The sequence below is a fragment of the Lissotriton vulgaris genome, chromosome 7 (genome assembly GCF_964263255.1).
Source record: "Lissotriton vulgaris chromosome 7, aLisVul1.2, whole genome shotgun sequence".
Lineage (NCBI taxonomy): Eukaryota > Metazoa > Chordata > Amphibia > Caudata > Salamandridae > Lissotriton > Lissotriton vulgaris.
The window spans coordinates 1,693,419,366-1,693,432,044 of NC_141695.1; the positions used below are offsets into that span (position 1 = coordinate 1,693,419,366).

General features: G+C 43.8%; 1 protein-coding gene across 1 annotated transcript in view; it reads right to left on the reverse strand.

Moving 5' to 3' along the window:
- The window catches only part of LOC147706333 (DEP domain-containing mTOR-interacting protein-like), a 151,730-nt gene that overhangs the window by 18,897 nt on the left and 120,154 nt on the right, over window positions 1-12,679 (reverse strand). Inside the window, exon 7 of the mRNA XM_086932818.1 lies at window positions 342-485. Coding sequence (XP_086788944.1) covers window positions 342-485 — 144 coding nt within the window. The remainder of the gene's footprint in view (window positions 1-341; window positions 486-12,679) is intronic.

Below are 12,679 nucleotides of genomic sequence, written 5' to 3' on the forward strand. Positions count from 1 at the left end.
AGTTCAATATGGCCTCTGTCCCTTGATTTTTCATCTACAAATTATTGATTTCAGGTGTTAATTTAAAGGAAACACATCAAAACTACTGCAGAATGCATTAGGCGTTCACCCAAAAGTCCATGACTACAATCTGAGACCTGGGAGGAGGTGGTCACCATGAAGCAGCGCACAGGAGGCCAGGGATTTGAGGTGTCCACAGCACTCCAGACATGGCTCCCTGGAGCAGAGAAAACGGTTTGCATTAGAGCCCAAGGCACTCTTTCTAAGCCACCGGTCCGTACTTCTGGCCTGATGCAGGGATGTGCGGACACAGAGTGAGGCACAAGCGGCCCAGAGCTTACCTGACTTGGGGTTACACTCGACAGTTGGCATGAAGCCCAGGCTCGGAGGGGTGACGAAGTAGCTGCTGTTGTTGGAACCACCCAAGGATGTGACACTGCTCCTGCGAACTGCACACACCAGCTTGATCTCCTTGCTGGGCTGGACTGAACGAGAAGCAAGAGATGAACACAGAAGACTGTCATATAATACAATGAATACTAAGGGCTAGAATACGAGTTCAGCGGTCCATAGGCGTGCCAAACCTGCAGTGGTGCAGCGTTTCCTGCTGCACTGGAGGTCTGAATGCCGAATTACAACTTTGGCGATTGGACTGGCATGGGACTGCCCCAACAGCAAGGGATCCGCGATCCCTGGCGGTGGCGCGGTGGTGTGAGGCTGCATACTACGAGTTTACTCACTGCCAGCGGTCTCATAGCGGTGTACACGTCATGAATATGGCGGTGGTGAGGAAACTAAGGGGGCCCCCTGGTGCCTCAGTCCATGGGGATGCATGCACGGGTACATGGCGTGCCCCCCTGTTTGCATGCATGCCGAGTTCCTAAACAGCATGGACAGTCCATACTGTACAGGAACTTGTAACGGCATTCCCATGGCAGTGCCGTTTTCAAAGGCTTCGCCATGGGAACACCAAACGACTGCCCGCCAGACAACAATAAAACACATAATCTGGTTGGCGGGCGGTTAGTGGTAGAATTTGGCAGTGCAGGAGTGGGGTGGTGATGTGCCGCCCCCTTTCCTGCACCACCTAAGTAATAATCAGGCCCTTGGTAAGCAGCCGTACTGTACATGGCACAAGCTCCTGATCTTCTGCTTAAACAACCGATATTGCTGCAAAAAGAATTACATTGCAGGTGTGATCTCTGATCCCTTATGTAACACTTGATTTTTTTTTTACGGAACACAGTTACCACTTTTCAAAACAAGCACTGGCAAAACCCATTGGTCAGGCTCTTATTTGGAACATGGATTAAAACATTAAAAACCACCTGCCACGCAGAAAAAAGAGAGCAGACATTGATAGCTTTCTGTGTGGAATGCAATTATGAGGTAAAGTCTTTAATGTGTGATGATTCAGTGTACCTTTGAAATGTTGAACAGTACTCGCTTTACATTGCTCAGGCAATGCAAAGCAAGCACTCTATGGGAGGCGGAGGCGCACCAAGCATCCAATAGCATGAGGTGAGAGGAAAATACTTGTCTGTGTGAAGTTAAAGCCTACTCTGTGTATGTTTTAAATAATAGGTACCAATAGGCCTAGCAGACACTGCACTGAGAAGCAAGGCCTAAAAAACATTAGCAAGTCTGAAGGAATAAAATGTTTAACTTCCACCCAAAAATCTGCAGAGGCGCAGCATACACATACAGAACACAGATCTCCTCCCCCTGGAGTAACAAACTTTTTATTTAACATGCATTGTATAACCCTCAATCAGCATGCTTAATAAACACCCATGGCAATAACTGGAGACATCAGCTAACTACTCCTCTGGAGCTCATCGTAAAACAGTGCACGTTAGGTCCCAAAAAGTATCTTTCATGCAATTGGCTAATATCCACCTCAATTTGCCTCTTGCTGCACCATGCAATCTAGTATCTGACCGCATTATTTTATTGCGTCGGATCATGAAGATAAGGAAGTAAAATCACTGCTTCCTCCACACTTCCACCAAATCAGTATCTATACTTCCAAGTTTTTGTTTACTGCCATATTTAAATATATATAGTGTCACGTGGCCGATAGGGACATTGTTGACATCGCTAAGTTAGCATGAGCCCAGCAGCCATGATGCTGCTTTTGCGTGCTTTACTACATGGCTTTATTTTTGCAAGACTCTGTTTATGCCTTTCACATGAGAACTGTCTGCTTTGCTCGTTCTGTGCCTGTTCCTGGAGTTTAGTCTGAACATGATAAGCAAAGTCGATAAACAATGCCCCTTGTTATTCTGTTCTGGTCAGTCCCTAGCACCTAGACAAAACATGCTAACACAGCTGCTGCTGGAAACTCGTGCTTTGATATTATGGGGAGGGGATGCATACTTGGGTAACACACTCGGAGAAGGAGCTTTCCAGGAAGAGGAGCTATGCAGTTCCTATGATGTAGAAATACCATCTAGGCACTAAGGTATGGGGTCTGCTGACAAAGCCCAGAGATCTTCTATTACATAATGATCCTGCTTCTTACCAAGGGGAGGGTGGTTAGATCTTATAGTCCTTTATCGACTTTCCTTATATGATGACATCTCACTTTATAATATATATGGCCTTGCTGCAATGCTAACTGTATTTATATTATGCATTTTGCTGTTGGCTGTGGCTCGTATACTGCGTTTTAGAGCACAATAGTTGAAATAAACATTTTAAACTATACTAGTGTTTCAGTCAGTTCTTATTGTGGACAGGTATGAGAGTGTGAGCAAAAAGGCGTGTCTTGTTACCGCGATTCCTGAGAGATCTAGGAGTGTTGTGTTCTGGGGTGTCTAATCATTTGCATCTTCATGAGTGCTTAGAAGAGCGAGTGAGACACTATAGCTAGTCGGTCCTGGGTTTGTGGGCACTACGGTGGTGGGAAGGCTCAGCCCCTATAAACCTAGGTCCCATTTTCCTGCGCGTAGTTCTGTGTATGTGCAGAATCCCTGCAACAATAGAAGCAGTAACTTTTAACCCAATACCTTCAAATTCAAGAAAAGATATAACCCTAGCTTCCCTAATTATACAAACAATTCTTAATGAAATACCTCTAATATGACCACTGGTAAATCTACTATGTAGTTGCACCTAAGGTTAGATTCTGTGCCTATCTCAGTTCTGTTTTTATCGCCACGTCCTGCCACAGAGAGATAAAATGTGGATTGTTTCATAAATTAGTTTCCACTGCTTGTAAAGTTGTTTGCACTTGAGATAGTAATTTATAAATTTTTAATCATGGTCAGTAAAATTCTCAGCGGAATAGCTGTAAGGCCTTTGCTGTATTCCTGAAGCAGTACGTGGAATAGAGTAGTAGACTCTTGGCTCAATGGCAAGTATTCCTAGTGTTCCAGGTTCACCAGTAAAAGTAAAATAAAATTAGTTACTACCTTTGTGCTCCTGACTTGCTGTAGGTAGTGAAGGAGAGCATTATAGGCTTATTTCGGACATGGTAGGCGTTACAAAACACATTTACAAGGTAACATTCTAATCATCTATGTCTATACAAAACTTTTACCTTTTTTTAAAGAAACAAAATAGGACTCTTATTTACACATAGGAAAATAGAACCGTTAACCCCTTAAGTGCTGCCGTCGGCCAACGGTCGTCGCGAGCACTACCTTGCCAGTGCTGCACACGACCGTTGGCCGACGGGCCAGCATTCGTTCTTCGAACGTTCAGCACTGGGTGCTGAACGTTCGACGCTCCTATGAGGGTAAAATGACCATGCACACCACACATAAAAAGGCGCTGGTTGCTTCTAGTGTCAAGATATGACCTCAATGTACATTTAACATTGCTCCTATGGCAAATGTTATCCTATGGGTCTGCACTTGAGCAGTCTGATAGGATTTTCTGGACCCGACAGGCCAGAGTGTGGATATATAGGAATTTAAAGTAGGACTAAAGGGTACTGTAACTAAATGAAGTCATTGAAAGTGGTCAAGAACCAGCTAAACACAGCCTTTCAATATTTCAGATATAAGGGTTCGCTCGAAGTCCAAAATTGATCCATGAAAGTGTCCAGTCCTAAAGCCACATCCTCTGAAAGCTGCAACTGCATCCTGACCAAACTTCTAGTAATGGGGGGTGTGGGTAACTAATGCACAAAATCAGGTCTCTTCTGCACTTAACCAGTTAACAGGCATGGGCGAGTCTTCACATTTCAGGGTACATGTGGGGATCCTAGTTGGACACTCGTAGTCACAGAAATGTTTTTGAAGTTTTAAAAGTTCTTGATGGGACCAAGGTTATAGGTGAGCACCCACAAGAATGCATCCAGATGTAATATATTTTGGATCCTTGCGTCATAAACAGTGGACAGAGCATATAGTTTCCAATGGTTGGGCCCTTCTGGATTTAAAAGCATCTATTTGTTCCCAGAGCTTCATCAGTTTAAATGGAAACTAGACTTTAGTGACTGCGTTTAAGGAAATGTAATGGTTAGAAAGAAGAATCTAATGGTTTGACATCAGCAAAACCAACTCTAGACAGTTGAGAAAAACATGAGCCATGAGGTGTGAAGGTGAAACCCCTTCTGTCCTCCTCTGGGGCAGGATTTAACCAGTACAGCACCAATAAGGGTGCTGAGTGGATCAGGGGCTCAACTATAATGTTGCACAGTTACAGGCAGATGATGCTGGCCTTTGATCTTTGTTTCTCTTTCTTTACCCTGAACTATGGTAATTTGTGGCAGACTCAGAGGAACCCCCAGAGGATCCCTGAGCCTCATGGAGGATACAATGGTGGCTACAAGAAACTTTATTTCCTGGCAGGACATGTACAAATTGGATGGTGAACCCAGTTCTTACTCAGCAGAGTACTTGTTGGCTAAAAGACAAGTATTTGAATACACTGAACCATGAACAGCAGTTGACCCTAACCCGGGAAAATAAGCGAAGAAGAAATCAATATATTAAAATCCAGCAGGCATAGGAAGGCCCCTGGACGCAAAGGGGTCCCAGCAGAACTGCATACTAGATTAAAATACGTAATTGTTCCAAAATGGAAATAGCCTATTTTATGAGATAGTGGAAAAATGTTGCTCAGTTACCAGTAATATTGTATGAGGCTTCTATCAGCCTAATCTTAAAACCTAACAAGCCTCTCAATCACTGTGAATCCAATCACCCTTTTAAACAGTTATTATAAAAGATTAGTCCAGAAAATAAATGGGCTGATACATGAAGACCAAAAGGGGTTTGCCAGGCAGATATTGGCATGAACTAACTCATGCATAAGTGGGGGTTTTTAGATAGTGCCGTAACTAACTCATTGCCCCTAGCGGTGATAACACTTGATGCCGCCAAGGCATAAGACCCGGTGACCTGGAGATAGCTGGCTGAAATATTAACATATATGGGATTGGTCAATACTTTTTGTAAAGTTACACAGCTGATTTACAGCTTACCCAAAGCAAGGATTTTGGTTAATGGCGAATTGATGGAACAAGTAAACGTTATGAGAGAGCCCAGGCAAGGCTGTCCCCTCTCTCTGCTTATCTTTAATTTATGCATCGATCCGTTTGTTCTGAATCTTCATCTTATTAAAAGCATAGTCTGGTTTTCTTGCAACAGGTTCATAAAAAAGTGCCCTTGCATGCTGACGATCTTATCATCTGCCCCTCGAAAATTAACAATACAATTCCACATATCCAGAAAGAAGTAGTAACTTTTGGCTCTTTTTTTGGGGTATCAAATAAATGAAAAAAAACGAAGGTAATGACATGGAACTGTATCTGGGAAGTGGGAAGAAAGAAGAGACGTAATCAGATGTCTGGCAGTATAGGTGACAAATGACTTTAAAAAAAACTGAGGTCAACCTGAATAAAGTCATTATAGGAAGCAATCGGATAGTGAAAAAATGGAGCAGATCTCGCTCTTCCTGTATGGTCGAGTCAAAAGTATGACCTTCCCAAAGTTTACTTTTGTATTTGACAGCATACCTCTAACCTTTCATTAGAAAAGCTTTTAAAAAAGTACAAGGAAATATAAGTAGACTTGTCTCGAATACTAAAGGAACTAGAATTTCTTGGAAAAAACTAACGAAAAAAGCTGAACAAAAGGGCTAAGCACTATAAAGATATATTGCTGGGAGAGTCCGCTTAGAAATTGAAGGCTGATGATTGGAAGCCCAATTTAAGTTTAATTTGGGGGACATGTTGAAAAGCATGGGCCCGATTCACAGAACTAACTTAAGACAAAATCCTAAACTTACTACTTTTGGTATTCACAGAAGTTAGGATTTTGTCTTAAGTTTGTCTTAAGACAGACTTAAGACAGACTTAAGGTAGGATTTTGTCTTAAGTCTGTCTTAAGACTGTTTTAAGACAAAATCCTAACTTCTGTGAATACCAAAAGTAGTAAGTTTAGGATTTTGTCTTAAGTTAGTTCTGTGAATCGGGCCCATGGGGCCCGATTCACAGAACTAACTTAAGACAAAATCCTAACTTACTACTTTTGGTATTCACAGAAGTTAGGATTTTGTCTTAAGTTTGTCTTAAGACAGACTTAAGACAAAATCCTAACTTAAGTCTGTCTTAAGTCTGTCTTAAGTCTGTCTTAAGACAAACTTAAGACAAAATCCTAACTTCTGTGAATACCAAAAGCAGTAAGTTAGGATTTTGTCTTAAGTTAGTTCTGTGAATCGGGCCCCTTATATTTTTATCTTACCCTCATCTTCTTTGGTATTGTAACTGATGAACCAGACATGAACATGACAACCCAGATTAAAGAAAAACGATTTTTTACTTAAAATTACTAGCAATAAAGGACATTTGCAATAATATGATATAAGCTGAGCCTCCAGTGATTAATGAGTTGGTGACTTCTATGAGACATACAACTATATTATACAAGGCAAATTTTAAACCTAAAAAAGAAAAAACTGTAGTCTACTTTCGAGCAATGACGGGGTGCGCAGAATGAGCTGGTCCGATGATCACACCTTGGATCATTTACAGCGCAAGAGTGAAACTCCAGGTATTGAATAAATGGACCTAAAGGTCACAATTAAGGCAGTTGAAAAGGGGAAAACTGGTGCTTGCTACATTAGATCAGCTGGGTTTCTTGCATAGAAAGTCAATGTCCTTTGGTACTAAAGCATAGAAGAGTCTCTGCTACTTTTCCCCCCAATCACATTTCAATGTAAAAGTCTGGATATGGGCCTCTGTACTTTGATTCTCACCTCGGAGAGATAAGGCCAAAAAGCAAACAAATTTGTGAATATCTACTTAAAACTCTCCTTCAATAGTCGAAAACTGGATAGCTTAAAGAAAATGCTGTTTTACATTTTTTTTTAAATTGTCCTCGTATCACTGTATATGTCCTAAACCCTTGCATCGTGTTTCTACCAATATCCTTTACAGACATTCTGCTCGTATCGGTTAACGCATGTTAACAACATGAGCACTGAAGGAAATCAGCAGGATCATAAAAACTATAAGAACCCAACATGTTTTGATTGCAAGATCAGTAATTAAGATCTCTACCTTTTGGGGGCTGCAATATTGTAAATATTGGTGCTGCTGAAGGTTTAAGGAAAAAACTGGGCATTAACTCTGCAAGGCGGGAGGATAAAGCTCGCGGTCAGACATGTTTTTGGCACTTGCCTATTGCAGTATATCTGAGTTACCCTTTGCAGGGTAAGCCAATGGTTCACTGCTTTGCTTTGGTCTGTTTGTCCTGCTCTGTTGAGACAAACTAATTAGGCAGATTATTTGGTATTCCGGCTAGTTTCCTGCAAGCTACGTTGACGTTGCCAAATCCGTCAAGCCTACTAGACTTGTGCGAGGCATATTGTGGCTTACCAGGGACCAGGAGCCTCCCATTGCTTACCATAGGTTTGCTTTCCTTGTCACTTCGTATTTGTCTGCTTCTTATTCATGTCCCAGCTTATTAATGTTGTGTTTGTCCCTCTGATGGAACATTGCCTCTCTAAAATCTCTTTGACTGACTAGCATCGTTCTTCCACACTTGCTTTTCGAGCACTACATTTTTTTTTGTGTGAAGAACTCCATTAGAGCTACGCAAACAAATGATGGACGGAATGCTGAATAAATCATACATTCACCCCCAGTTAAGAGATCTCGGTTAAATCCATTGTTCTTTTGCTCACCACGCCACCCCAGGTTAGACCCAGCCATGTGCAAATCAGTCTTGACCCTGTGCCTCATGGGAACAGACCAGACCGAACTGCCAAGCCAGGTCCTCCCTGGACCAGAAACAAGCATCCTGGGACTGGTTTCTGGGTATTACCCTTCATCAGGCCAGCTTGAATCCTGTGGCACAGTGAGCAAGGGACCCATGTCTGCGCATACCCATCCCACTTAGGGTGAAAAGTGCTATGCAAACAAATGATGGACAGATTGCTGAATAAATCATACATTCGCCCCCAGTTAAGAGATCTCGGTTAAATCCATTGTTCTTTTGCTCACCACACCACCCCAGGTTAGACCCAGCCATGTGCAAATCAGTCTTGACCCTGTGCCTCATGGGAACAGACTAGACCGAACTGCCAAGCCAGGTCCTCCCTGGACCGGAAACAATTATCCTAGGACCGGTTTCTGGGTATTACCCTTCATCAGCCAGGCTAGCTTGAATCCAGTGGCACATTGAGCAGCGGACCCATGTCTGCGCATACCCATCCCACTTAGGGTGAAAAGTGCTATCCAAACAAATGATGGACGGAATGCTGAATTTGTTTGCGTAGCACTTTGCACTCCATTAGAGGGCATGTGTTTTCCAGCTTTCTACTTTCTGTACATCTCTCCCTCTGCACTCTGTGTTGCTCTCTATTGTCTGATTCTTCCTGCCCAGCACACTTGAGCTTGCCTGTGTACTTCTACACATTTCTCACCCACCCATGCCCAACCTGCTGCTTTACCACAACCCCCTGTTGCTTTTGCAAATACCCTCCCTCCTGTGCTGCTTTTGCATACCTTTCACACAACCATTGAGCTTTCATCCCCTACAGTGTTGCGTCAGTGTTCCTTCAACTCCTTCCCCATGTTGCTTCACCGTTCACCTCTTCCATCCCCCATGCAGCTTAGTCATTTGCCTCCACCCTTCCCACTCCCCTGCCTGCTCCAAAAAAAAGCACTTTTAATAACTACAAAGAAAAAGTTCCAGCGTCATATTGTATCCATGAGCATGCATGCCATAGGCGCCTGCAAAATGACTCCTACAGCCACATCAAAGGCTTTTATTATTATTATTGTTTTCCTTTAGCTATGCTACAGATGATTTTGGATGCTATGCAGCGTGACTAAAAACCATTGGCAAAGCCAGTGGGTGACAGAGGCGAGGGACGGTTACTGGCAGGTAGTCACGCTCTCCCCTGATTAGAAGCAATCAGATGCAGCCAGCTCTAGCTCTCAAGTACTTTCAAGTCAGAAAGGCACATCAGCACTAAAAGAAGCGGGTTGAGTCCTCGTTCGTTCGGTCTATGAAAGGACCTCTGTGTGGTCAACATATAATTCCAATATTAGTTTGTGTTTGATAATAACTGTTTAACCCCTTCCATGCTGATGACAGAACGGTTCCGTCATCAGCTACGGGTGAGCTGTGCTGATGACGGAACCGTTCCGTCATGAGCCCGTTAGAACCTTAGAACCCTCAGCACAGCGCGAAAATTCGCGCCGCGCTGAAGGGGTTAAAATCACAATATGGCAACCATCACTTTAGAAAACACCAAAAGAAAAGAAAGAAAGAAAAAAAACAAGGCTGTTTAATAGCTTGGTGAATGTATAAAATATACACACATGGCTTTATTTTTCGCCACTATTTTAATTTATTCTTCTTTTAAAAAATTATTTTTTATATGATTAATTATATGGGTATGATTACATGTATTTTGTTACACAATGTATTATTGATAGAACTTTTAGCAAAGTTTTTGAATGATTTCATTAAAATGAATGTTTTTTAAAAACTCTGTTTCCTGAACCTTCCCTGACTTACTTGTTTCCATGATTGATTGCCTAGGAGTTATTTTTTACTTAAAATATACACAGAGACAGTGGTGACACCTGGAGTACACCATATAAAAAGGGCCCTGAATACTAGAAAGATGGATTTCGTTGAGAGGATCCTGTGCTGTCCGAAATAATGTTTATGGCCAGTATCTCCATACATGAATTCGGCCATTGTAATTTAATCTCAATGGAATTGAGATTAATCATGCAGACTTTTTTTATGGGTGAAATTCTACAAGGAACTCCCTATTCCGCTAGAATAAACGCTCCTATTTACCGCCTGCCCTAAGTGGGATGGAGCACGGTGGAGCAGATTTACAAGAAACTGATGCATCTCTGCGAAACCCTTGCGCCACCATGGATGCATCGTATTTACAATATGGCGAACCATTGCGCAAGGATTGACAGATGCGTCAGAAATTATGACGCATCTGTTGGCACAAAAGTCACGCATTGCTGGAGTTGTGTCGCAAGCACGACGCAACTCCAGCAATGCATGCGGAGGCCTATACTTATTGTGCTGCGTCACTCCTTACGCCTGCTCCAAGCAGGTGTAAGGTTTAGACACAGTGGCGTCCTAGAAGTGGCGCAGTGGATTCTTGTAGATGTCACTGAGTCACTTCTACGAGGCTTTCCTGCGTAGAAACGCCCACCCTGCATACATTATTCCTGACACGGGTATAATGTGGCTATAATGCGGTGCAGGGCTTTACAAATTGACACATCTCCCTAGATGTGTCACGTTGTAAATGGGCCGCAACGTGGAGCATTGTTTACGCCGCCACTGCGTCACAAAAAGTGATGCAATGGCGGTGCAAAAGTGACGCAACAGGCTTGTAAATCTGCCCCGGTGGACAGTGTGAAGGAGCGATAAGCGTGGTGTTGAGGTCATCAGAAGGGTACTGGAGCAGGTAGAGAGGGTGTGCCATGCCCCCACTCCCATGATGTGGGCGGGAGCTGGGGGCCAGCATCATGGGATTTTCATATAGTTCTTAGAGTGCCCACGCCCACGAAATCTGGGTGTGAGAACATAGGACAAGTTATAATTGGGAATAGCAGTGGTCTACGTAGCGGATACTACTCCTCCCAAGTTCACACCAGTGCCTTTATGGCCCTGATTATAAAATAGGTAGATTTAGGTGCAACAGTGCTTACTTTGCGCCTGTGGTTTCCAGTGCTCAGCACCGGCACTTAATTGTCAACACCGGCACTTTTAACTCGACTCAAAGTTGCGCTTTTTATGAGCACCAGTTAAGGACACATTGATTTTTGGTAGGCCTGGGGAGATTAAGTGATTTGCCCAGAATCACAGGCTGTTTAGCCGACGTCGAGATGCGAACCTGGTTCCCCAGTTCCAAAGTGAGCAGCTCTGGCCCTTATGCCACATCCTCTCCCTACTTGCAGGGTTTTGGTTAGTTCTGTTAAAAACGGCGATAATAGGAGCAATAGTCTGGTGTAAGCTGCCTCCTGACGCAAGCCCCTGCACTTATTTTTTCACATATTAACCACCGAGGTGCAGGAATACAATCGGGAAAGAAATAAAGTTTCTGCCTGGGATTGCCACATCCCATTCCAGGTATTACATGTTAACCTCCACATAACTGGAAATAACTACAGTGACCCAGTTTGGGTAGTATTCTAATATTCTACAGAGAATACCCTATTCCATGTGGATTAAGGCTTTCACTTACCTCCTGACCTGGGCTTGTGGGAGGTTAAAGCCAAGTGGGGAGAGCAGTGTGAGGCGGGCATCATGGAGCAGAGTTTCTGTGGGATGGCATTCTGTGCTCCCCCATGATGTAGTTTGGGATGTGGCATGGGCCAGGTGATGTTCCACGCCTGAATGTCTGGCTGTTAGAATCAGACCTAGTGAACCCACACATGAGAAATGTGAGTGCTGGAGGTATAATGGGCCTGATGAATATCCCACCGCGGACCCAGCGGAGGCGCCGTTCCGTCCTACTTAGACCTGGGGCCGGAGTGTTGTGGTAGAGAGGAGAATAGGGCAAAACATGATGAGCACAATCATCACTTTTCAGCCCTTCCTAGGATTTATAGAATTGCCCTCAATAACTTTTGTCTAAAGTCCCAGTTACAAGAAAGGTGGAATTAGGTGTGGACGTACCATGTGGTGGAAAATAATATTGCTGACCAGTATCCCTTCACCAAAATCAGGCCATTACGAGATAATCCCTATGGAATGGGAATAACAGCATGGACCCATTTTTTCCAAGTGAAATTCCACACAAAATTCCTATCCCATTGGGAATAATATTTCCATTTACTGTGCGATCTGAGGAAGCGGTAAACAGGAGCTGACAAGCTGGTGCGGGGCAGTGCTGTGAGGAGGGCCGGACTGGCCGTAGCGGGCACCGGGCATTACCCCGGTGGGCCGCCAGGGTGAGAGCCGGTTTTGGGCCCCTGGGGGGCGTTTTTGTTACTGAGGGTCGGCGATATCAGCCCCTTGTAAAAAAATCATCCGAAACCGGCAGTCGCAAACAGCTCGGCTGCAACCCCTCCTCCCTCCAGGGGGGCCGACCGAGCGGTTTGCCAGGACCTGTTTCGGTTGCCAGTTTGGTCCTATCTGTGAGGTAGGTTGAGGGGAGGACACAAGGAGGCATTTGTACAAGCTCCTATCACCACAGGAGCGTTACTTTTTTTGATGCTCCGGTGACACAG